Genomic DNA, 24,107 nt, shown 5'->3' with positions numbered 1-24,107 from the left:
CCCACAGGCAGTCTTCCCAAAACAGGTGTGTTGTGGGTCACTTATCCATGGGCGTGTAGTCTTTTAATGATAGGCTGCTCTAGTTTGGAAGTAAGGGCCCTCTCTCTCTATTTGGGTCTCCCACTGGATTGCAGCTTTCTCTGGCAACCTGCTCCAGCATGAGCCCTTTTCTCATGGGCTGTGAATTTCTGCATGCCTCGTGGACTTGGTGCATTATATGGGGACAGTTTATTTCACCATGGTCCTCACCATGGCTTGCAGAGGAATCTTGGCTCCGAAGCTTGGAGCACCTCCTCCCCCACTGACCTTGGTGCTGGCATGTTGCTTTCTCTCACATGCTCTCAATTCCTCCTCTTCTCTGACTAGAAGAAAAACTGCTGTTTGTAGGTACTCTTGCCAAGAAGTCCCTCTAATTCTTGCAAGATCCTGCAGCACAGAAAAGTTGATCTCATCTAGGTTCCACGTCAGGGAATTGCTTACCTTTTCCCTTGCTGGCCAGTTGGCCCTGCTGTTGTTGCATGGGCAGTGGCCGCCACAGCGCTGGCATCATTTAACACCTCTCCTCATGCAAGGGGGGACAGCAGGAAGATGAACACACTGTCCCTGCACTTCTGTCTGCAGTGGTTGGCTAGAGGTGGCCAGGCAGGCAAGGCTCACCACAGGCCACACCAGCATGGCAGTGCCTCCCTACCACTGGAGAAAAACTGCCCCTGTGTGCTATTTTGGTTTTCTTCTTAAATGTCATCACAGAGGCATTTCCAGCCTCTCTTAACTGGGCCACCAGCATGTCCATCTTCAGAGCCATCAGAGGTTGGCTCTGTGAAGAATGGTGGAAGCTTCTAGCAGCTTCTCAAAGAAGCTACTTCTGTGGCCCTCTCTTGCTACCAAAAACCATGCTGTGCCTCATCAACTCACCTTTTCTTGTGATACTCCAAAACCTCCACTCAACAAAATGGAAAAGCAGTGTGAAAAATTAAATACATTAAATATTAAATAAATAAATTAAAGCTTTATATTTTATTAATATAACGGAACTTTTCACAAAAAAGTAAAACCCCAAGAACAGAAACCCAAAGTTGGTGCAGTCCCTATAAGGTGGACTCTTTCCTTGTACATGTGTGAGGGGAAGGGGACAGTGACAGCCCAAAGAGAACAAAAACCCCTCAGGAATCTGGGCAGGATTTCTTCTCCTTCCTACTGATGTCAACCCCTTTTCTTTTCTGCATGGTTGATTCACTGCAGATGCTTGTTTTATTTTGGATGATTTTCTCTTCCATAGGCTTGGAAACCTATGATGATACAAAAAATAAAAGAGCTGTAAATAATTTAATTTTACAGCCATTGGATTGCCCTGTGCTCCACCAAGGTCAGAGCCGACTGTACTCCAGCTCTTACACAGTGAGTCCTTGTTATTCTGCTCCCACTGCTGGGATTTTTAGGAAGGGGGATAATAGGAGAGCAAGATAATGGCTGAGCAGAGCAGTAGAACATACACAGATGAGCCAGGTCACTCCAGGGCTCTGTATGTTGTTGCAGGGATGGCTTCACTCTATGCCCTCCTGACAACCACAGTTAACTTGGAAATGCGTTCAGAGCTGGAGCAGTGAGCATGGCTCCTGCAGGAGAGATTTCCGCATCCCACAAAGATGCCCAAATCAGGTGCAAAGGAGAGAAGGCACCTCGGGAAAGGAGAAGGCCCTAAGGTAACTGATTTTTGGGCAGAGGCTTTGATCTGCTTAAGTGTGATTTTATGAGACTCATTGGTGAGGTGACAGAGAGGAAAAGAGGCAGAAAGAAAGGAAGGATGATGGGAGGAAGGCTGAACTCCATCAGGGAATAGGGAGACCAGTCAGTGAATGGATGAGCTGGCAGAGAACAGCACAGGTGGGCATCAGGCAGAGGAAGACAGGGAACAGAGCTGAGGGAGAATAGGGCTATAGGATCCCTGGGAAGGGTTTGTCCACCATCTGTCCCTCCTCCTCCTTGAGCAGCATGGCAGTTATTAGTGAATGAGCACATTTAATTAGGAGAGATGTAATGAGCTTAAAAAATATAATGAAAATACAGATCCAAATCACAGAGCAGAAGAGGAGGAAGAAAAGAACGAAGCAACTGTGAAAGGGAAACTGAGACAAAAGGACTGTAGACCAAGAGGGAGCTATACCAAGTGAGCAGAGCGTGGTCCTTACCCTCATCTGCCCTGCATATTTCTCAGTCCACTCCCTGGCATTCAGCAGAAACAGCTGCTTGTTGTACTTGTACTCTGAGGACTAAATGGGAAGAGCAAGACAAAGACAGAGATTTGACTGAATACATGTCACCAAGAAGCAGGGACCAAGTCTGGCTTTAGGACTCCTAAACCAGACTAAAACTGCAACAAGCATGAAGTGTAAAATTCATTCAGTTTGCTTGAAGAACTCATGCAGCCATTTGCACTGAAGATAATGGCTTGAAGACAAGACCTTGACCATCTCTTCTGGCCTCAGCTGCCTCAGGGAAGCCCAGGGATGCCCCAGCTGATCTAGGTCAGGCCATCCTCCTAGTGTGTCAATCCAGAGGGAGTGAAGCAGAAGTTGAGCCTCGAGTCCAGCCCCCCCCCACTCCCTTCCCACCTATGTCCATGGCCAGGAGAGAGGGAGCTCACGTACGATATTGGCCATGAGAGGATCGTCAGGGTTGGGCTCTGCCATCAGCAGCTGGATGGAGGTCAGCAGGGTGGAGATGTTCAGGGAAGGCCTCCATGCACCCTGTAAAGAAACAGGATGAGAGCAGCAGTTTGGAGAAAGAAATCAGCACATGGCAGCCCAGAGACACCTCAGAACCCACAGCACTTAAACACAACCTGCTCACAGCTGCCTTGGGACTTCCAGCACCTAATGTCCCATGGAACACACCAGACCCACTCTCAATACAAGGCTCTAAGGAAGCCCAACTGACAACCACGGCAGTGGTCATGGCTCCAAGGCTGCCAGAGCTCAAGGAGCATTTGGATATTCGAATATTTGTCCCACCATGTGCCTGGTGGGACTTTGGGCTTGTCCTGTGCAAATCCAGCTCATGGCCCTGATGGTCCTTCCAATTCAGGAGATTACATAATTCTATGGGCTGTACCCTGCACATCTCTGCTGTGTTGGGGCAACTCATTCTCAGATATAATGCCTTTTGACTCCAATCTTTAAAGCCTTGGAAACTTATATGGAACAAAAAACATCATGTTCTGGATCTAAACAAAGAAGATGCCACTCAAAACTTCATTCCCTGCTCCCTGTAAATAAGTCAGGAGCAAACAGACATTCAATCAGGCTTTTACAAGAAGCAGATAAGGAGTTCATTACCCTGCCCAGGCTCACTTACCCACACCCAAGCACTGTCTTACCTTCGGTGGCAACTTAAGAACATCCAGGCAAATCCTTCCAGCAGAGTCAATGTTGGGATGGTAGATGGGGGTCAGGAAGCGAATCTTTGGTGGCTCAAATGGGTACCTGAAGGCACAAGCATTAAGAAACAAAAGTTATTGTTATATCAGTAGGACCAGTTGATTTGTCACCCAAGCAATGCCATCATTTTCTCCTCCCACATAACACCCTTCCCCACAAATCTTCAGAGGCAGTGCTCTGCCTTTGCTGCTTCCAGCTGTGTCTGACTAACACTTCCCTAGATAGCCTTCCACAAGGGGAAGAACATAAACTTTGTACTGATGAACAAGCTCTTTCCAGAAAGCTTTGAGACAGTATGATGAGGCAAAAGTCTTATCATTGCACTTCTAGGTTTTTAATCACACATCTTTGATGTTCAATGCAAATTAAGTATCAGCTATTAGAAAAATTGCATTCCTTAAAAAGAGGGTCTCAAATCCTTGTTGAGAAGATAAAGGAAATACATGTTAGTATTTACAGAAAATACCTTACATCAGTTTACTCATATTTAAAGCAGGACTACACTACCTACTTAATCAGATAATCAGCCTGGTTTACATTGGAAGGGACCTTAAAGCACATTTCACTCCACCCCCTGCCATGGCCAGGGTCACCTTCCACTAGCCCAAGATGCTCCAAGTCCCAGCCAACCTGGCTTTGGACACTTCCAGGCATGGGGCAGCCCCAGCTTCTCTGGGCAACCTGTGCTAGGGACTCACCACCCTCACAGGGGAGAACTCCTTCTTAATTCATCGTAATTAAGTCTATTATCCACTTACCTTTCAGGAACTATGATTTCCAGGTTGAATATTCCTTTCTCATATGGTGTGTCCACTCCTCCTAAAATTTCTTTAGGAGCAAGATGAAAATACAAGAATTACATTCAGCATCAGAATTATAGAATGGTTTGGGTTGGATGATCAAGATCATCTTGTTGTCCAGCAGTCCCCACATACCTCCCACAGTTACAGAGCTGCTCAGGTGACAGAATCACAGAATGTTAAGGATTAGGAGGGACCTTAAAGTCCACCCAGTTCCAGGAACCCCTTTCATTATCCCAGGTTGCTCCAAGCCTCATCTAACCTGGACACTCCGAGGGATGGTACAGCCACAACTTCTCTAGGCAACCTGTGCCAGGGCCTCATTACCCTCACAGGGGAGAATCCAGGAATAAAAAATATCATCTTATCTAAGACCAGTTCCACCCCACAGCAATCAAAACTAAGGGCAGACCAGCCAAGGCACCGGCCGAGCTATGTTTAAAGGAAACTACAACCAAACATTTCCACAAAGCCTGTAAAGCCCAAAGCATGCACAGACCTAGCAGCAAACTGCAACCCAGCCCTGCCTTTGGGAACTGCCAAGGTACGTACGTGCCCGTAAGTCATCCAGCCGCCCATTCTGCCAGCAAGTGATGCCTGGAGGTGGCTCTGTAGCCAGGAGTGAGAGCTCCTTTGTCAGCCGTGAAGCTCTCTGCATGGTGCTGGAGCTCCAAGACCAAATTCTATTCCTGACAAACCTGGATTTTTAAAAATAGCCCTTTAAATTGAGATTTTTTTTTTCAGCTGAGGACCTGGGTTTTTAGCTGTTATCTTGATGTGATACCAGAATCAGAGAGGCTGAGCCAGTTCGTGGAGCTGCTCTTATACCCAGCTGTGGGAGGGGCACAAGACCCTTTATAACACATCCTATCCCCTCAGTCCCCAGCTAAGTCTAATAAACCCTGGGGTTTAACAAACCCTAATAAACTGGGAGGCCATAACCAGGCTCCAAACCCCTTATGGGACTGTAACATCCGCCCTGAGACCACCTGTGTCCTTTCATGGTAAAGGTACCCACTGCCCTGCTGGGGCCACCCATCAGTGCCCCTTTCTACCCAAAAGCTCCATCTCCTTCCTGTGCAGGAGGAGACCTGAAAGCTGCTTCAGGGATGGGCCACCCCCTGCCACAGCACTGCCCCTAACACTCTCAATGCAGGAGTCTGCCCCCCAGTCCCCACGCACAGAGACATAGGCACACCTGCCAGTCCACCCCGAGAGGAACCTGGCTCGATAACCCGGCACAGCCTGAGGATGGGGGACACCTCCCAGGGTTTAACTGCCCCCTACAGGGATTATCCTTTCCCTCAGGCAGCATTAACATCCCACAGACTCCCTCGCGCGAGCACCCCTCAGTGTCACTGCACCTATAGCCTCACTATCCCGTTTCAAACCCCTCCGTCAGCCCAATTACTTCCGCTCACGGACAAGAGCTGGGCTCCCCTTCCCACTCCCCAGGGATGGGAACGGCCACCAACACCCTCACCCCTCCAAGATCCCCCCACACAATCCCTTCGGAATGACCGCCACCCTCTCTGCTTACTAATTAGCACCTCACTAACTAATCAACGCTCCTCCACAAGGACCGACCCCAGGCTCCCGCGCACAGACCCGTGAGGCGGCGCGCGGCGGGGCCGGACTTCCGCCGGGCGGGGCGGGCCCCGGGCCTGGGGCGGGCCCCGGGCCTGGGGCGGGCCCCGGGCCTGGGGCGGGCCCCGGGCCTGGGGCGGGCCCCGGGCCTGGGGCGGGCCCCGGGCCTGGGGCGGGCCCCGGGCCTGGGGCGGGCCCCGGGCCTGGGGCGGGCCCCGGGCGCTCAGCCCCGCCCCTCAGCTAAATTGGGGCGCTGCCATTGAGTGAGCGCTGCGGGCGGGAACCCAAGCCCCGGCCCTTGCTAGAGCGCGTGCGCGGGGCGTGGCCTGGTGCTGTGGGGAGGCGGGAGCGGGGCTGCGGGAGCTCCGGGACCCCGCAGGATCCTCCAGCATCCCCGGCTCTGGGATTCTCCAGCACTGGGACTCTCCCACCCGGAACTGCGTTAAACATCCGCGGGCAGCGGGCAGGGCCCCGCTGGGATGGTCCGTACATAACCCACCCGTCCCAGCCGCGTTGTGTAACCGGCCCCGTGGGGCGAGGAACCGCCGCCACCGCGGGCCGTGGGGAAGGAGGTAAAGGCGGGCTCAGGCAGCCCCCCAGGGAGGAGGTGGGAGTCCCGGCTGGCCCGTCCGCCCCCAGCTGCTGCAGGGCTGGCACAGGGGCCGGCCTCCCCCGTTGCCCCCTTGCCACTTCCCTGTCCCCTGAGGGGCGCGGGCAGGGTGGCCTGGAGCCTCTGCCCGTCCTCCCTCTGCCCCGTCCCCCATGGGTAGAGACTCCCGGGTGTGGTTCTCGACCTGTTGCAGGAGAAGCCCCAGTCAAGCCCGTACACTTCGATGTGTTTGGAACTTACTTCCTCCTCTGACTCAGTATGCCATTTTCTTGTATCAAAGCTGTATGCAGTACCGTATTTATCACCTAAGGTATTCACACCGGAAGGAACCTAGGGGTTCAAATCAACAGTAGCCTCAGGTCTGGCTGTGGAGAGTGGGATTATGGAACCAGATTTATGAAAAAATTAATTCTTAGATCCCAATTAAGAATTGTTCTCAAGCCTGTCAAATCATAATAACATTAAACACCTTAATGGTGATAATTATGCCACTTCCCAAGCCCAGACTGTGGTTTGGGAGAGCAGGCATGAGGTTGTTCTCTCCAGGTGTCTGACAGCTGTGTTTATCTGTTTCACTTTTGCTTCTGAAGCAGCCAACATATAGTCAAGAAGCATTTGACAATGGACAGTGGCCCACAGAGGAAACTGCTAAAAATTTCTCTTCCTGGTTCCTAGGCCTTGGTCTGTCCCTGCCCCATCTGACTGTGCCAGCTTGAAGGGCCAGTGGGACCAGAGAGGAGCTGCCTGCAGTCCTCCACCTTGCTCTTGGGAATTACACAAAAGCTGGAGTGTCTTAGACCATCTTTGATGCAGAATCCAGCTCAGTGCAGATACTTATAGTATTTAGGGGTGTTTAAAACTGGGCAACTCATTTCTGGATGCCTGTAAGAACAGGAGCAGCACAGTGGGTTTTGTGCCACTGACAGCCTTTGCATCCCTCCAGCACATTCCTGCCTGTGGAGAAAAATGCTCAGCAGCAGGAGAGCTGGGATCAGTGACTGTGTGACCTCCTCTTTTTGGGGTGATGTGTTGTAAAGACCCTGGAGCATCAGCTGTGCCAATCTCAAGGTAAGGCCTGGATTTCCCTGCTTTCTGTCTTGTTGTACCTATCCCAAAGTGCAGGGATGAATCCTCTGTGAGGTATATTTTCTGCCTGTCTGGTTGGTTTTTGGAGAACTGATGTGATCTGGATGTGGCAGGGACTCTGCCCAGCCTTGCTGAGTGAACAGGTTCGAGCCACTGGTTCATGGAGTGGTGGAAGAGTAACAGCGGATAAATCCCGGTATGTTAATGACAGACAGCACCTGCTCTGCCTTGTTTCCTTTCCTTGTGACATGACAGGAGTGTTCAAGAGCTCACTTTCTTTCTGGCATCACCCATGGCCTGCACAAGTGATCCCCCTTCCCATTCCTTCCCACCCAGTAGGGGATCCCAGCTCCTCACCCAGCTTTGACACCTCTTTGGCTCTAGGCTCCTGCCTTCCCCAGTGAGATTTAGCTCCTTTTAATGGAGTCCCTGCTCCTCCCAGCCTGCTTTAATGAAATCCTTGTCCCCACAGCTCTGATTCTCCCAGTCCCCTTTAGTGGGATCCCCAGAGCTGCTGTTAACCCAGACCCTACAGCCCACCCAGGCCCTGGCCTGGGGCCTGCCTGCCCTGTGCCCATTCCCTGATATGGTGTGGTCCTGCTCCCCACTGCTCCTGCAGGGATGCCATGACTGGAAGGGATGGGATGGGATGAGATGGGATGGGTTCCACCTGGGGGATATAACTTGGGGCCATCCCATGGGCTGTGTGCGGCACTGGGCTCAGAGCAGTTCCAAGTGTGTGAGACGAAGGGGCATGGGGGTGAGCGTGATCCCACAGACATCAGGACACTGTAGGACCCTGGATTTGGGGTGACCCTGCAGACCATGTTGGGCCACAGGGCTTGGGACAGTCGCAAAGGCTGTAAGGCTATGGGGTCCTTGGACCCCCTGATTGGGGCAGTCCCTTAGTGAGGCTAGTTGGTGCATAGGACGTAGGGGACTCTTTCCAGCACACTTTGCATGGTTCAGTACCCAAAAATGCCATCTGGGTGCTCCCCTGAGCAGCAGAGTCACCTTGTTTTTCTGGTTCTCCCAGGAAGTGGGTGCAGGGCAGTGCTGAGCTGGGGTGCAGAGCAGAGCACGCCACACAGCCCAGCCCTGCATTGTGCTGCACCCTGTGCTCGGGAGTTTGGCCTTCCCGGAGAGCTGTAACAAAGTGGGCCTGTCTGGGTGCTGCTAGTGCATGTGTTTGGGAATGGAGCAAATCAGATTTATGGAAGAGCTGTTGAATATGGGTTGAGCAGGAACAAAGGCTGAGTTGTCTGGTACAGCCATTGGGAGGGGATGAGTGGAACAGTTTCTCTGGAAGAGCTGAGCTGGATTAGAGATTGTTGTTTGGTTCTTTGCTAATTTCTAATATCCTCTCCTCTGGGGGTATGGCTCAAAATTAGCAGCAGGTGGGGACCCATCTTGAAGGTGGGCATTGAACTTTCCCAATTTTACATGGGAAAGCAAGTTTAGGAGGTGCTGCTGGGCTTGGTGCAGGTACAAGGTGGCAGCTGGGCTCCTCCTTTGCTTACTGGCATCTGCTGGGTCCTGAATAGGGCAGTCAGAGCTTGGGAGCTGCTTCCCAAACTGTACCCTGAGATGCTTCAGCCCAAGACCCAAGGTCAGCACTCCTGCTAACCCTCCGAACTCAGCTGAAGTGGTTCAAAGGGGAATAAATGTATGAATCAAGAGTAATTTTGTGTCATTATCACACCCATTATCTGGAGGCAGGCTGGGAGGGCTGGGGATGTACAGCCTAGAAAAGAAAAGGGAAGACCTCAGAGCCCCTTCCAGTGTCTAAAGGGGCTTCAAGAGAAGTAGAGAGGTACTTCAGACAAGGGTCTGGAGGAACCAGACAAGGGGGAATGGCTTTCCACTGCCAGAGGGCACGGTGAGATGGGATATTGGAAGAAATTCTTCCCTGTGAGAGTGGTAAGGCTCTAGCACAGGTTGCCCAGAGAAGCTGTGGCTGCCCCATCCCTGGCAGTGTCCAAGGCCAGGTTGGCTGGGGCTTGGAGCAACCTGGGACAGAAGAAGGTGTCCCTGCCCATGGCAGGAGGTGGAACTGGATGGGCTTTATGTCCCTTCTAACCCAAACCAGTCTGGGATTCTGTGAAATCCATAAATTCAGATGTCTCCTACTAAAATTGCCTGACAGAGGGAGTATTGTACCAGGTCTCTGATGAACTGATTGCTCCTGTGGACCTCGTTGAAATCAGCTGATGGCTTCCAGAGGATTTGCTGATGTCTGTGAGGTTAAAAAGTGTTTGTGCACTAAATGGAGCCCTGGCAGCTCCATCTAATTTGATTCCTTCCTTCTGGTGTGTGTTATTGGGATGTCATTTCATTGAGAAATTTAATTGAAGAATTTCATTGACTCATGTGGGGCAGAGACCATTCTCTGTGGAGGTGGATGGTGAGCCTGCTGCTGAATGGTGGGGCCAGAGGAGAGGTTTGGTCTTGTTCCTGCATTTCTCTCTCATGAAAACTTACCAAGGCAAGAAGTTTCTGGTAAAAACTGCAGAGGATTTTATTTTGAGCTCTATTTCTAATTGTTAATTGACCTTGTTCTTTATAGGGATTTGGTATCCCGAAAGCCAGGGGTTCCCTTCCTCCTGTAGCCAGGATGCTGCATCGCACCATTCACCTTTTCCGGAAGGAACTCCGGCTCCACGACAACCCAGTTCTGCTGGCTGCCCTGGAGTCCTCAGAGGCCCTGTACCCTGTGTACATCCTGGACAGAGCATTTCTGACCTCCTCCATGCACATCGGGGCCCTGCGCTGGAATTTCCTGCTCCAGTCCCTTGAGGATCTCCACAAAAACTTGGGCCAGCTGGGCTCCTGCTTGCTGGTTATTCAAGGGGAGTATGAGATTGTTCTTAGGGATCACATCCAGAAGTGGAATATCACGCAAGTGACGCTGGATGCAGAGATGGAGCCGTTTTATAAGGAGATGGAGGCCAACATCCAGCGCCTGGGGGCAGAGCTGGGCTTTGAGGTGCTCTCCCTGGTGAGCCACAGCCTGTACAATACCCAGCGGTACGTGACTGCCCCAAATCCACAACTGTCTCCAGGGAGGTCATTTTAGAAGAGAAAAGGCCAAGTGTCTTGGTTTTTCCTTTGAAGGAAATTTAACTGTCTGAGGTGAACATGATGCTGTTTGCTGGGGGAACTTTGTGTGTTGTTCTCTTGGAAGAAACAGAAGAGATTGTGCATAGGTTTTAGGATTTCAGCCCAAACAGCTGCTGCTTAATTATTCCCTTTTCAGCAGTTTAATTCACGTAAAAACTTACTCTTTTAAACAGAGTGGAAGAAATTATCTAACACATTTAGTGGGACTTGTAAAAGTTCTATTAAATATGGTAAAGATTTTTTGGTGTCAGATTTTTCAAAATCTTCCAAGTCAGTTTTCACTGGTGTCTGAATACACTTGGATCAGAGGCCCTCAGAGGTTACTCAGTGTTAAATGACTGAAGATATTGAAATTAGTAAGAGGGATAACAGTAGTAACTAAACCAGCCCTAACACTTCAATTTGGCAAAACCCCTAAATTATGTAAATGAATGGATGTGTGTAACTTGCTGTCTTGAATTCAAACTGCACAGGTGATTGCTCAGAGAGTACAGTTATTTAGTGCCCTGAACCTGTTTTTTATGACACTAGAGATGTCCCACACCCTGCCCTGTGTGTCCTGGCTGTGTGTGGCTGTGCAGGTGAAGCCATGTCTGGAATCCTCATCTGAGTTTTGCTGTCTAAGGTTCTGAGGAACTGCTCTTGGGATAGAAGTACAGTCACCCAGGGTAGTTTTACTTGTAAAATCTGTAATTTCTACATTCATTTGCACTAATGGAGTTGTTATAGCCTGTGATGTCACCTTCCTGTCTACTTGCAGTTCCAGCTTCTTCCTCGGTTTCTGTTATATGAGAAGATACCATGTTTTTTTGGGTTTGTTTGTTTTTTTTTCCTTTAGGATTTTGGACCTAAATGGTGGGAGTCCCCCATTAACTTACAAGAGGTTCCTTCACATTCTCTCTCTGCTTGGTGATCCTGAGTTGCCTGTCCGAAACCTGACAGCTGAAGACTTCCAGTAAGTACCAGCCTGTGAGCAGGAACTGCTGGTCCTCTTTCTCTGCCCAAAAGAAGAGCCAGGCCCAAATAATAATGAGGCATTTTAGATGTTTTCTTGTTTTATTTCTGTGCGTGGAGGGTTATTGATTCTATATACAGGGGATGTAACTGTTGTTGGGAGGGGAGAGCGGATGGTGGAATGGTCTGATACTCATCTCTTTTGATATTTGTGCAGATTTCTCACCATGTGGGACACCTCACAAAATAATGGTTGGATTCAATGACTTAAAGTTTTTTTCCAACCTTAATGATTCTGTGATTCCATAAAAGTCTTCAGCTTTTGCAAGATACTTTGTCTTGGTTTGAAAAGATAGGTGTCTGCTAAGGAAGGCAGCAGCCTCTCCTGAAATGGAAAATGTAAACCCCCTCCCTCCAAATTATTATAATTTTGAAATTAAGGGGCTCTCAGACAAAGATATGGGAACAGGAATAACAGTTCTTTATGAGGAAAATTAAAAATACAAATGCAATAGTACCAAAAAAAAAAAGAAAAAAGAAAAACAACACAATGATAATGTCAGAATATGTCCTGAGACCCTGTGGATCAGGGTACTGGTAACAGTCCTATTAAATGGTGGCTGCAGTCCTCCTGGAGTGGCAGCTGTGGTTCTGTTGGAGCAATGATCCTGTAGAAGGGTGGTGTTTTTTCCTGAAGGGCCAGTGGTGGTGTAGATGGGCCTGATCTTCCTCTGGGAACCTAGTGGAGAAGAAAGCTGCTCCTCTGGGAATCTAGTGGGGAAAAGGCTGACTGTGGTGTTTCAATTCTCAGATTATATCCAGGTAGGAGTGCTTGGCTCCTCCCTCTGGGTGGAGCATCTCCCAATAGGATGATGGAATTTTATCAGTCAGGCAGTGACACTCAACGGCTTGTTAAGAGAAAATATTTCCTGGAGGGAGGGTGTGAAGAGGTAAACAAAACTGCCCCACCTGGTTTTAACAGGTGGCCCAATTAACAGACGATAACTGCCCCACCTCTAAAAGATAGCAATAGAATACATACCCCCAGCCACATCTTGTAACCTAAGACACATCTTGAGAATACCTTTTAAGAGCTGTCAAACTCCTGCTGAGGAAAGCCTGAGGAATTTACTCAAAGGCATGCTCTGCATTCCTCTCAAGATTTTGGACAGGAATTGGATGAACCACAATAGTTTGTTTTATGCAAGAAGTTTGATGGAATGAGCCTACTGTTCCCTCCTGGCTTTAAATCTCTGCTCCCCTCGGTTATATGGGAGACTGAGCTCATGTCTCCCAGGACTTGAGAAGAAGCTCAGAGTCAAGGATGTCTTGTGTTTAGCTCTCCATGAGGAGAGGTCAGTGATCCAAAGGGAGGTAAGAGTGGGGCAGGAGAGAGCTGGAATGGGACTGCCAGTACTTGGGATTCAATGTCAGGTGCTTCCTGCATGGTCTCAGCTCAGTGCCACCAACCCAGGCTTGGATCTTCCCATCTTTAGGGAGTCCTGTTACTTATTGAATGTTGTCCTCAGACAGTCTGATGGCAAGACTCATGTAAGTACATAAGTATATATAAGTTCTTGTACTTTTTTTTCTAGCACTGTATTTTTTTCCTTTTCTTGTCTGATTTATTTGTTTGGACTTTTAAAATTAATGCTGATGAGAGATAAGTGGTTCACATGCTTCCCAGCAGGCCTGAGCTATGTTAGTGCTCTGAGAGCTGCACTGGCCCCATCTCTGTAGGTGTCTGCAGCAGGGCTGAGCTCAGGTTTGTCCAGGTAAGTACAAAGATAGGTTGATGTCTGAGTTCATTCATGGGTTGTGAGAAGTCTCTGTGCCACCAGCACTTCCTGGGCCTCTTCATCTGTGTTTTACAGGAGGGAATAAAAACCAAACTGATGCTCTTCTAGCCACATGCAGGGCAGAGGCCTTGGGAAGCCTCAGCAACTGAGGCTTAGGAGATGTGGGTGGGCTGCTGAGGCGTGTGGGCTTGGGTGGCCCCAACTTTGTTAGGAAAGAGTAGCCAGGGTGGCCCAGGAAGTTGATCTGCCTCCTTCCCTATGAAACTGAAAAAGAGAAGGTTTAGCTTAGATCTTGGGAAGAAATTAGCCAGTGGTGAGGCCCTAACACAAGTTGGCCAGAGAAGCTGTGGCTGCCCCATACCTGGAAGTGTCCAAGGCCAGGTTGGCTGGGGCTTGGAGCAATCTGGGACAGAAGAAGGTGTCCCTGCCCATGTCAGGGGGTGGAAATGGATGAGCTTTAAAGTCCCTTCCAACCCAAACCAGTCTAGGATTCTGTGACTTCAGAATGGCTATTCCTCAGAGGCACAGGAGGTGGAATGGCATTTGGAAGCAGCACTATAATTGTTTTTAGGGTCTGAGGAGGCCCTTGGTTTCCTCCTAGGGATAGATGTGATAGCTGGGAGGAACTGAAGAGGAGCTGCCTCTGAGTCTTGTGTAGGGCATGGGAACTAAAAGGGAGTTGAGCTGGGGGTGCAGCTGACTGCTCTGAGCACTGTAACTTGGTGGGACTCTTCCTCTTCCCCAGTTCAGGCTAGAATTCCCTGGAGCAATTGCAGGATGAACTCTTCTCCCCCAGGAGAGTACAGCCTGGGATTTCTCGCTGTACTTTCATTCTCTGTGCTTTGGTTGGACTGTGATAGATGATACTTGGTATGTGCATGGACAGGGACTGCCTCTTTCTTCTGGGTCCAGTTGCTCCTTTCAAAGAGTTTTCTCTCTCACCTCAGGAGATGTAGGGGCCCTGAGCCGGGCCTGGCTGACTGTTACAGAGTGCCTCTCCCTGTGGATTTGAAGATTTCCCCAGAGAGCCTTTCCCCTTGGAGAGGAGGGGAGACTGAAGGGCTGCAGCGCCTAGAGCAACACTTGATTGACCAGGTCAGCCCTGATGGAACACAGGAGATGGTGGTAGCTCCAGGTGGGCTGAGATCAGTGCCCAGCTTGGCTTGGAGGAGGGTGGCAGCTTGGGCATGGGTTTTGTTCTCCTTGATTTCTGGGAAGCGGGAGTGTTTTCCAGGCATGACATCAAACAAGGCCCTGTGATAGTGAAGCCAGTTCCAAGAGCTTTTCTCTGTTTATTACTGGCCATGTGTCATCTTGTGCTGCCTGAACCCAGATTTCTGTTTTCATTTCAGGGCTGGGTGACAAGTTTTTCTAAACCAAGGACAAGCCCAAACTCGCTGCTTCCAAGCACCACAGGCCTGAGCCCATATTTCAGTATGGGTTGTCTGTCAGTTCGGACATTTTTTTATAGGTTGTCAAATATTTATGCTCAGGTAAGCAAATAATTGGTCCTAAGTAAGCAAAAACAAAACTGTGACATGTGTGGCATGGGAACCAGGATTTAACACTTGTCTTGGTAGAGACTTGGTGTATCAAAAAATGCTGCTTTTTAAATGTCTTCTCTCAGTGTCCCATGAAATCTGTGGAGTGGCTTCATGTTGTGTGAAACACCTGTGAATGTCTGCAGCTCTTCCCAATTAAGTTTTAGAAACAGGATATTCATATTCTAAATTAATATTTTTATCAGGAACTGTTAGTGAAAGGGCAAGAGGGAATGGCTTCAAACTGAAGGAGAGCAGGTTTGAATTAGATGTTGGAAAGAAATTCTTCCTTGTGAGGGTGGTGAGGCCCTGGCACAGGATGCTCAGAGAAGCTGTGGTTGCTCCATCCCTGGAAGTGTCCAAGGCCAGGTTGGATGGGGCTTGGAGCAACCTCAGCTAGTGGAAGGTGTCCCTGCCATGGCAGAGGGTGGAGTGAAGTAGACTTTAAGGTCCCTTCCAACCCAAATCATGGTTCTTTGACTAGGGAGTAAGCAGACATAGGATCAGCAGGGAAGTCCAGGAAAACCTTCCTAAATTTCAGAAATTTAGTTTGTCTGTCTGGTGGTTAAGGGAAATTTTTGATTGGTTTGTACAGTTTGGTTTCTGGAAATCAGCTGTTTTTGTCTTAGACAAATTTTAATTGTTGCATAAATGAAAACCACTTTCTGAAAACTTGTTTGATTCTTAAGAAAAAGTGAGCTTGAAACCAGCCCAAGAAAACCAACCTCCTTTACCTCCATCCTAAGATTATCATTTGAGACATGGCTGAGCCACCTGAATTCAGTTAACACATTAATAAACACATGCTTGGTGTAAGAAATCCCAGTGCAACACTGTTTTGGAAGGTAGATGGAGTATGTTTGAGGTAACACTGAAGTCTGACAGTTTGGCTTTGCTTTGGGCCAGACAGCATTGCCTCAGATATTTGATTTCCTTGACTTGAACACTAAAGTGCCTTGAAACCAGTATTGTAGTCAGATTAATCTTTATTTTATAGGCCTGACAGTCACAAAATGAGGCTGCAATGGTATGTATGAACTGAAGCTGTCACCTTGTGTCTTTTGCAGGCAAAGCACCACTCTCTGCCCCCAGTGTCGCTCCAAGGGCAGCTGTTGTGGAGGGAATTCTTCTATACAGTAGCATCAGCAACCCCCAACTTCACCCAGATGGCTGGGAATCCCATCTGCCTCCAGATTTCGTGGTACAAGGATGCAGAGAGGCTCCACAAATGGAAAATGGTAATGAGGTGTATGGCCACCTCAGCCGCTGCATTGGAGCTTGGAGCTTTTCTCTTCCCTTGATCGGTCCCTGGTGGCGGTTTGAATGCATCTTGCAGTGGTGTGACAAGCTATGAAAACTGGGAATGTTCAGCCGAGAGAAAAGAAGGCTTCAGGGAGACCTTCGAGACCCTTCTGGTGCCTAAAAGGGCTCCAGGAGAGCTGGAGAGGGACTTGGGATAAGGGATGGAGTTACAGGACAAGGGGGAATGGCTTCCAACTGGCAGAGGGCAGGGTTAGAAGGGATATTGGGACAAAATTCTTCCCTGTGAGGGTGGTGAGGCCTTGGCCTAGGTTGCCCAGAGAATCTGTGGCTGCCCCTGGATCCCTGAGAATGTCCAAGGCCAGGTTGGACAGGGCTTAGAGCAACCTGGGCTAGTGGAAGGTGTCCCTGCCCATGGCAGGGAGTGGAATGGGCTTTCATGTCCCTTTCCACCCAAACCATCCTGTAATTCTGTGAAAACAGTCTATGAGGGGAGAGCTGATGTTTCTCTTCTGCTGCAGGCAAAGACAGGGTTCCCATGGATCGATGCCATTATGACCCAGCTGCGCCAGGAAGGCTGGATCCATCACCTGGCTCGGCACGCTGTTGCCTGCTTCCTGACACGGGGGGACCTTTGGATCAGCTGGGAAGAGGGAATGAAGGTTCATTGCTGGCTTTTAATTTCCTCTGTTCTGCTTAGCCCTCAGAAGCCCTGCACAGCCTGAGTCTAGCAGTGGAGGGTTCTACAGAGCAGCATTTAGTTCTGCCCCTTCCTGCAGATCTCAGGATTTAGGGGACTTCCTTGTCACTCAGTGCAGTGGTGAGAGGTCATTCCCTTCCCCAAATCCTTATGGTTTTCAGATAATAAGGGTGCTAGTGGAGGAATGCTCAGTCTGTAGCAGGTTCTACACCCAGAGTTTTTGGCTTGCTCTGTCTTCCTTCTGTCTTTGGAGAGCTGTCTTGGTTTGAAAAGACAGGTGTCTGTTAAGGAAGGCAGAAACCTCCCCTGAAATGGAAGATGTAAACCCTCTCCTTCCGAATTGTTATAATTTTGAAATTAAGGAGCTCTCAGGCAAAGGTATGGGAGTAGGACTAACAGTTCTTTATTAGGGAAGAAAATAATAATAAAATAAACAATGCAGTAATACAAAGCAATACTGACAGAGTCAAAATTATGCCCTGACACTCTGTTGGTCAGGGTGTTGGTAGCAGTCTAGTTAAATGGTGGCTGCAGCCCTCCTGCAGTGACAGGTGTGGTTCTGTTGAAGCAGTGAGCCTGTAGAAGGATCTCCTCTCTCCTCTGAAGATCCAATGGTGGTGTAGATGGGCCTGGTCTTCCTCTGGGAATCCAGTGGAGAAGCCTGCCTGTGGTCTTCCAGGTCTCAGTTTACATCCAGTTAGGAATGCTTGGCTCCTTCTCTGGGTGGAGCACTTCAGAATGGGATGATGTAATTTTATCAGTCACACAGTGAGGGTCAGTAGCACATTAACAGAAGATATCTCCCAGGGGGAGGATGGGTTGTGGAAGAGATAAAGAAAACTGCTTAATTAACAAAAGATAACTGCCCCATCAGATAGGAATAAAATACACTCCCCATTTCCTATTTAAGAGCATTCCTGGTGTGCCTGTGAAGAGGCAGCCCAGGCTGCGCAGTACTGTGCTTCCAGCAGCAACCTCCCAGTCATGTTTTGTCTAGTTTTTGCAATATAGCCTTTTCAGGGGTGTTTTTCTCTCTCTTCCCATCCCTGATGTGCAGGTGTTTGAAGAGCTGCTCTTAGATGCTGACTACAGCATCAATGCTGGGAACTGGATGTGGCTGTCAGCCAGCGCCTTCTTCCACCAGTACACACGGATCTTCTGCCCCGTCCGCTTTGGGAAGCGCACAGACCCTGAGGGCAACTACATCAGGTCAGGGGACACCCACCCCACCATCTCCCTGAGAGCTTCTCAAGCTCCTCTGGCATCAGGAACTGATGAACTAGATCAGTTTCAAACGCACACACCTCTTAAACAGGGCTCATAGCAATGGTTTTATTGAACACTTGAGGAAACTGAGGCATGGAGAAGGAGAGAGATATCTGTTATTCCAAGTGATGGCTGAGCAGGGCTTGTGTTCATTTGTGAGCACTTGTTGCCTCCAGCACCATGTTTGGTTACTAGGCTGGCTTCTCTTCCTAAGGATTTGAGTAGAACTTCACACAGTTTCCCTGCTCCAGTCTGCACTTTGCTTCTTGCTTTTCATAGACTTCTGGGATGTTCTTGGAAGGGAGCTTAAAAGTCATCCAGTTCTACTCCCTGCCATGGGCAGGGACACTTTCCACTATCCTAAATTTTCTCCAAGCCTGGCCTTGGACAATTGCAAGGATGAGATAGCCACTGGTTGCCCAGTTTCTCTGGGCAGCCTGTGCCAGGGCCTCACCACTCTTACAGGGAGGAATATCCCAATATCCCATCTAACCCTGCCAATTCTTTAGTTGCACACACATAGGTTTTGTTTTCTACTCTGAATCCTCATTGCTTCACAGTCTCATTTTATTGTCTCTCCATAATGTACTGATGGGCTTTCTCAAAGCACTGGGCTCACTGTGTTAATGTTGAGCAAACAGCTTTTCTTGGTTTGAAAGACAGATATCTGCTAAGGACGGCAGGAGCCTCCCTTGTAATAGAGAATACGAACCCCCTCGCTCTGAATTATTATAATTTTGAAATTAAGGGACTCTCCGGCAAAAAGATATGAGAATAGGAATAACAGTTCTTTACAGCTTCCTGAAGGAGGTTGTAGACAGGTGGGGGTTGATCTCTTCCACTGGGCAGCCACTGGCAGAACAAGAGAACACAGTATCAAGCTACGTCAGGGAAGGTTTAGGTTGGATATTAGGAAAAAAATATTTCACTGAAAGAATAATAAAATACTGGAATTGTCTTCCTAGGGAGGTGGTGGAATCACCATATCTGGATAAGTTTAAAAAAAGACTGGACTTGGCACTTGGTGCTATAGTCTAGTTGTGGTATTAGGGCACAGGTTGGACTTGATGATCTTAGAGGTCTCTTCCAGCCTTATTATTCTGTGGTCCTGTGATTCTATACCAAGGCAAACAAAACAACCACAGCTGCACATTCAGCAGAAGCAGAGCCCAGTCCCGGCCTTTGGGCCGCGGCGCTTTCCCTGCGCTGCAGTTCCGGGCACAGCCGGCAGGGGCGCTGTGCTCCCGGGGGCAGGGCAGGTGCGCTGACCCCCAGGCGGCTGCAGGGGGCGCTCCGGCGCGGGCTCGGGGAGCGCGCGGCGGTGGCGGCTGGGCCGTGCCGGGAGGGACGAAGGAGCGGCTTTGCTTCGCAAACAGCGCTCTGAGAAGCACTGAGCTGCAACAGCAGCAATGAGCAAAAAATCTCAGCATGGCGGGCGAGAAGTGTCAGAAGCTCTGCGACAGTAGCTAGAGCTGTGGGACTGCCCGGTCGGGCGTGGGGTGCGGAGCCCAGCAGCAGCAGAAAAGCAGCTCCAGCTGGGTTGTGGCGGTGGCAGCCAATTGCTTCTCCCAGGCCATGCGTCCGACCACCCTCCAAAGCCCAGACTGAGCAAGAGAGCAACAGCTGCCCCAGCCTGTCCTTTACCTGCTTCTGTTCTCACGGTATCTCTGTTCCTCCCAGAGAAACTCCAAAAAACCAAAGGAGTTTCCCCTCTCCAAGATCTCAAGCACACAGCCATCAGTGCTTCTTAGCAAATCAATGGGAAAAACTTCCACAAGTAGAGGAAATAAAAGGAAAGAAAACCCAACCCCCAGTACAGCTCCATTTCCCCACATCTCTTCCTCCTATCCTGGCTAGATTTGGGTATTGCCAAGGAGAAGCCTGAGCTGAGGTACCTCACACAGTGGGACATAAAATGACTTTGGCATTTTGCAACAATTTTTAAAAAATAGTTTGTTTTTAAAATTTATTAATGCTTAGGATTAAATGCCAGTAAAAATGTTAAAAACATTTTTGAGGAAATCAAAACTGAAGTACTGTTTAAATCACCCCATTTATTCTATGCTGTGAAGTTAACTTTTTGAAGCTATTGTCTATGAAGGTTTGAGAACATAAACCCGTTTTTTTTTGTGGAGAATGATTTCCCACAGATTGTAATATCAATATCAACATGGTACAGGTTAGTTTATACTTATCTGAATGTACAGATATTTACCTACAGGATTATAAACCCCCCTATTATCCCTGTTTTGTAGGAAATACTTGCCCATACTAAAGAACTTTCCCTCCAAGTACATCTATGAGCCCTGGATAGCATCTGAAGAGGAGCAGAAGCTAGCAGGATGTATCATAGGTAATTCATTCACATTCCTTGCTAAGGATTTTTCTGCTGCTAACTATCAAAAATAAATGTGTATGAGATGGAAGCATCACACTTCCAATATAAGCCATTTATCTTCTGCAAATAGATGAATCCAACAGCCTTCCTTCTGTTCATTCTCCATTAGCATTTTTTTTATTGGAGTCTCATTTCACAGTATATGTTTTTGCCTCAACTTTATGTCCTAAAATTCTTGGATTACTCCACGCTTTTGCCTTTGAATTTATCCATCTTGGATGCTTGACTGCTTTAAATAGTATCCGAACATCTTGTGCTTTTACTCCTGCTCTAACACATCTTTGAAGGCTCTTAGGTCAAAGAGGGAGCTCTTCTTTTTGATGGAAAGAATTAGGCATTTCCATTTAAGAAGAGCTGGAAGTATTTAAAATTCAGGGCAAATGTCCTTGACGAGTGTGGTAAAGACCCTGTCTCCACATTGCCCAGGTCAGGATTACCCCTTCCCCATGGTGAACCACAAGGAAGCCAGTGACCACAACCTGCAGTTGATGAAACAGGTCAGAGAAGAGCAGCGCAGAACAGTCCAGCTCACGAGAGGTGAGAGATGCTGCAGCTCCCACATTCCCTGTGCTGTGACACACAGGCTGTCCTTAAGAACCCAGGGCTCCAGGGTTTGGCTTTGGGTACTTTTCCAGGATGCTTTTTCACGTTGGATACCAACATCATGGCAACTCTTCTGCTTGCTGTTAAAATGCTGTCCCGAGTGCGAGAACAAGAGTGTGAGCCTTTTCTTCCTTCCCTCACCCCTTGGAGCATCCTCCTGCAGAAATGCCTTCCCAAAACCAGATCTTCTACACCTTTCCTGACTCCCCAGCCCCTGGCTGGCTGCATGTGTCTCCAAGGTGTCTCTGCAGCTCTGCCCGTACATCTTATAAACCAGAACATTCTTGTTTGTCCTTGATACTGTGATCTGCCTATGCCATAGCAGAAATTGAGATTTCCACTGAGCACAAAGCTCAGGAGAGATGAGTTGCTCCAAGAAATTTACCTTTTGGCATGGTTTTCTGCATTGCTTAACCCTATGGATAACAAACAGGTAGTTATCAGGTAAGGCTAGAACACTCATACTGTGTTGAGCCTGAAGTACTTAATTAATTAGGTGTTTCCAGTCATACAGATGTGTCACTTATGGCACCTGTGCTCTTAAAATTGAAATCCCAGGGCCTCTGCTGAGCTCAGAGGAATCCTTCACAGTAAAATGTGGAATCTCAGCCTGGTTTGCGTGGGAAGGGGACAATAAAGCTCATCCAGTTTCCACGTCCTGCCATGGGCAGGAACACCTTCCACTATCCCAGGTTTTTCCAAGCCCGGTCCTGCCTGGCCTTGGACACTTCCAGGGATCCAGGGGCAGTCACAGCTTCTCTGAGCACCTGTGCCAGGGCCTCAACAACCTCACAGGGAAGAGTTTCATCCCAGTATCCCACCTAACTCTGTCCTCTGATAATGGGAAGCAATTCCCTCTTGTCCTGTCCCTCCAGGCCTTGTCTCATGTCCCTCTCCAGCTCTCCTGGACTCTCTTTAGGAAGGGTCTGTCAGGTCTCCCTGGAGCCTTCTCTTCTCCAGTCTGAACATTCTCAGCTTTCCCAGCCTGGCTCCATAATGGAATTTAAATGACAAAATACCTTTTTACTTAATGGTGGGCCACAGCAGCCTCTCTGTATTATAGAAACCCAACATGCAGCAGCTGAGGGGAACCTTAACTATTCCTTCCTTCACCCCTCTGATTTGACAGAATTAATTGTTCCAAACCCTGGAATGGATACCTATTAATGTGTCCAGGAGGTTGCACACTGGAACAGTACAGGTATAACCACTGTATGCTGGCAGTACTTCCAGCAACCCTGTGGTACCAGGAACTAAATGTTGGGAATGCCATAATTTTGAGAGTCCCTGACTCCAAGCATTATCCCAATCTCAGTATGAAATCCAGCTCATACAGGGGAGCAGATATTGGAATAGAGTAAGGGCTAAGGAGTAGGATGGGACTTGGAGCAGTCTGGAAGGTATCCCTGCCCATGGCATGGGGTAGAATGAAATGAGTTTTACGGCCCCTTACAACCCAAACCATCCTGGGATTTCATGATTCTTGTTGCCTATATACAGAAGTATTTTCTGATACTTTGTATCTTCACCTGACCAAAGTCAGAGAAGACTGCAAACTTTAATCCTTCTTTATTTCTTCCTGTAGATGATGCAGATGACCCCATGGAAATAAAGGTAAAACGTGACCATTCCGAAGAAAACATTTCGAAAGGAAAAGTGGCCCGAACGACAGAATAAACCAAAATTCCCTCAGGGGTCACCTGCTAGGTACCAAAAAAAGGCAAGAGAGAAGAGCCAGGGACCAGCTGAGCTGGCCAAACCACTGTCCTCCATACTTTGCCCTGCTAATGGTGCCTCTTGCTTGTGACCTGACCTCAGGAGATGTGTTGGATCCTGAGTAGTTTTAGTGCAGTTATTTTGGATGGAATTGTTTATCTTCGAGTGGTTTCTGGACCATTTGTTGAAGCTGTTGGGTGAATGCAAGAGGTGCTTGGTTGTGGCAGGTCCTGCTGCTGCAGCATCCTTCAAATCCATGTGTTTCATGCACCTGTATATATAGATTTTGTGACAAATATCTTAATGTCAGAAGACCATCTGCACATGAATGTGGTTGCACATTAGTATTAGGACCTTGATTTGCTTGCCTTGTAGAGACAGACTTAGGGATGTTCAGATTATTTATTCTAAATTCACAGTTTATGATTGTAGTCCCCATTTTGGAGAGACAAAGCAGAGTGCAGCCCCTTGTACTTTGTGTGTGGTTTTCTAAGTCATAAGTAGGAATTATTATGCATTTTAAGGACAAGGTTGAAAATATCTCACTAAATTAGGGCTAACATATAACTTTGTCACCATAATTCTCTTCCTTGGCTAACTAGAACTGCAGGGCAGAGATTAACCCTGTCATGTACGACATGGAAAAATTTATCCTCTAACTGAAATGTATTGTGAAGTTTGACAAGGCTGGATTAGTCAATTGTGATTGGGGTTTGTGAGTGGGGAAGTGCAGTGGGGTTTTCATGGCTGCTGGTATTCTGGGTTTGGAAAGAAATAAAACTTATTTCTGACATGAACAATGCAAGGGCTCTGGAGCAATCTGTTATCACAATTGATATCCATTGGTCCTCTCAGGAAACCTGGTGGCACAACGGCTCCAGCAGCAATCCAAACTCCTTGGAAGCATCCCAGGATCCAGTGCAGGAGCAGCACAGGAGCCATGAGCACCAGGAGGAGGCTGTAAACTGCGGGATCTTTCAATGCTGCTGGAGACCTGCAGGACCTGTTAGGGCAGACCATTCTGGCAGCAGGACAGTGAGGTGTAAATCCTTGCAAAGCTGCAAGGACCTTCCTGCTACTCCAAGCCTGCATCAAGCTCCTGGGCATGCCCATATTCCCTGACACTTCAGCCCTCCAGCAAACCTAATGACTTGCAGGGATGACCAGAAGGAAAGGCCTTCTGCCTCCCCCTTTATGGAAGGTAGAATTCTAAGGTGGTTCTTGTTTCTT

The 24,107-nt window shown here is 48.5% G+C and overlaps 2 protein-coding genes across 8 annotated transcripts; one reads left to right on the top strand and one right to left on the bottom strand.

Moving 5' to 3' along the window:
• Positions 1 to 998: 998 nt before the first annotated feature.
• UBE2T (ubiquitin conjugating enzyme E2 T) lies at positions 999 to 5,890 on the bottom strand. Of its 6 annotated transcripts, XM_085561603.1 has the most exons (8): positions 5,846 to 5,890; positions 5,022 to 5,069; positions 4,790 to 4,935; positions 4,196 to 4,265; positions 3,377 to 3,482; positions 2,649 to 2,747; positions 2,190 to 2,270; positions 999 to 1,289 (listed from the first exon to the last, which is right to left on the bottom strand). In XM_085561603.1, exons 3-8 carry the CDS (start codon positions 4,893 to 4,895, stop codon positions 1,164 to 1,166), a joined length of 588 nt encoding a protein of 195 aa, XP_085417729.1. In that variant the 5' UTR covers positions 4,896 to 4,935; positions 5,022 to 5,069; positions 5,846 to 5,890; the 3' UTR covers positions 999 to 1,163. The 6 variants fall into 6 exon arrangements, with proteins under 6 accessions (XP_085417729.1, XP_085417728.1, XP_085417725.1 ...); XM_085561602.1 differs by lacking the exon at positions 5,022 to 5,069; XM_085561599.1 differs by lacking the exon at positions 5,022 to 5,069 and having other exon boundaries at positions 5,778 to 5,864.
• Positions 5,891 to 6,155: 265 nt separating this feature from the next.
• On the top strand, positions 6,156 to 23,677 carry LOC146765326 (cryptochrome-1-like). 2 transcript variants are annotated; one of them, XM_085561490.1, is made up of 12 exons: positions 6,156 to 6,396; positions 7,378 to 7,502; positions 10,087 to 10,547; positions 11,479 to 11,595; positions 14,341 to 14,488; positions 14,746 to 14,886; positions 16,002 to 16,172; positions 16,716 to 16,856; positions 17,952 to 18,103; positions 20,416 to 20,513; positions 20,985 to 21,095; positions 22,747 to 23,677. In XM_085561490.1, exons 3-12 carry the CDS (start codon positions 10,135 to 10,137, stop codon positions 22,836 to 22,838), a joined length of 1,584 nt encoding a protein of 527 aa, XP_085417616.1. In that variant the 5' UTR covers positions 6,156 to 6,396; positions 7,378 to 7,502; positions 10,087 to 10,134; the 3' UTR covers positions 22,839 to 23,677. The 2 variants fall into 2 exon arrangements, with proteins under 2 accessions (XP_085417616.1, XP_085417617.1); XM_085561491.1 differs by having other exon boundaries at positions 7,110 to 7,502.
• Positions 23,678 to 24,107: the final 430 nt, after the last annotated feature.

Source organism: Lonchura striata, chromosome 26, assembly GCF_050655825.1.
Source record: "Lonchura striata isolate lonStrDom1 chromosome 26, ASM5065582v1, whole genome shotgun sequence".
NCBI lineage: Eukaryota > Metazoa > Chordata > Aves > Passeriformes > Estrildidae > Lonchura > Lonchura striata.
This window is presented reverse-complemented; position numbering and strand designations above follow the sequence as displayed.

What these genes read in the sequence shown, in the direction of transcription:
- UBE2T (XM_085561603.1), bottom strand. Translation starts at nt 4,895, where the DNA reads ATGCAGAGAGCTTCACGGCTGACAAAGGAGCTCTCACTCCTGGCTACA. An exon ending in GCTGGATGACTTACGGGCAC is followed by an intron (nt 4,266 to 4,789) that starts GTACGTACCTTG and finishes TTGCTCCTAAAG; the next exon opens with AAATTTTAGGAGGAGTGGAC. An exon ending in TTCTTAAGTTGCCACCGAAG is followed by an intron (nt 2,748 to 3,376) that starts GTAAGACAGTGC and finishes GTTTCTTTACAG; the next exon opens with GGTGCATGGAGGCCTTCCCT.
- LOC146765326 (XM_085561490.1), top strand. Translation starts at nt 10,135, where the DNA reads ATGCTGCATCGCACCATTCACCTTTTCCGGAAGGAACTCCGGCTCCAC. An exon ending in GCTGGGAAGAGGGAATGAAG is followed by an intron (nt 16,857 to 17,951) that starts GTTCATTGCTGG and finishes CCTGATGTGCAG; the next exon opens with GTGTTTGAAGAGCTGCTCTT. An exon ending in CCTGAGGGCAACTACATCAG is followed by an intron (nt 18,104 to 20,415) that starts GTCAGGGGACAC and finishes CCTGTTTTGTAG; the next exon opens with GAAATACTTGCCCATACTAA.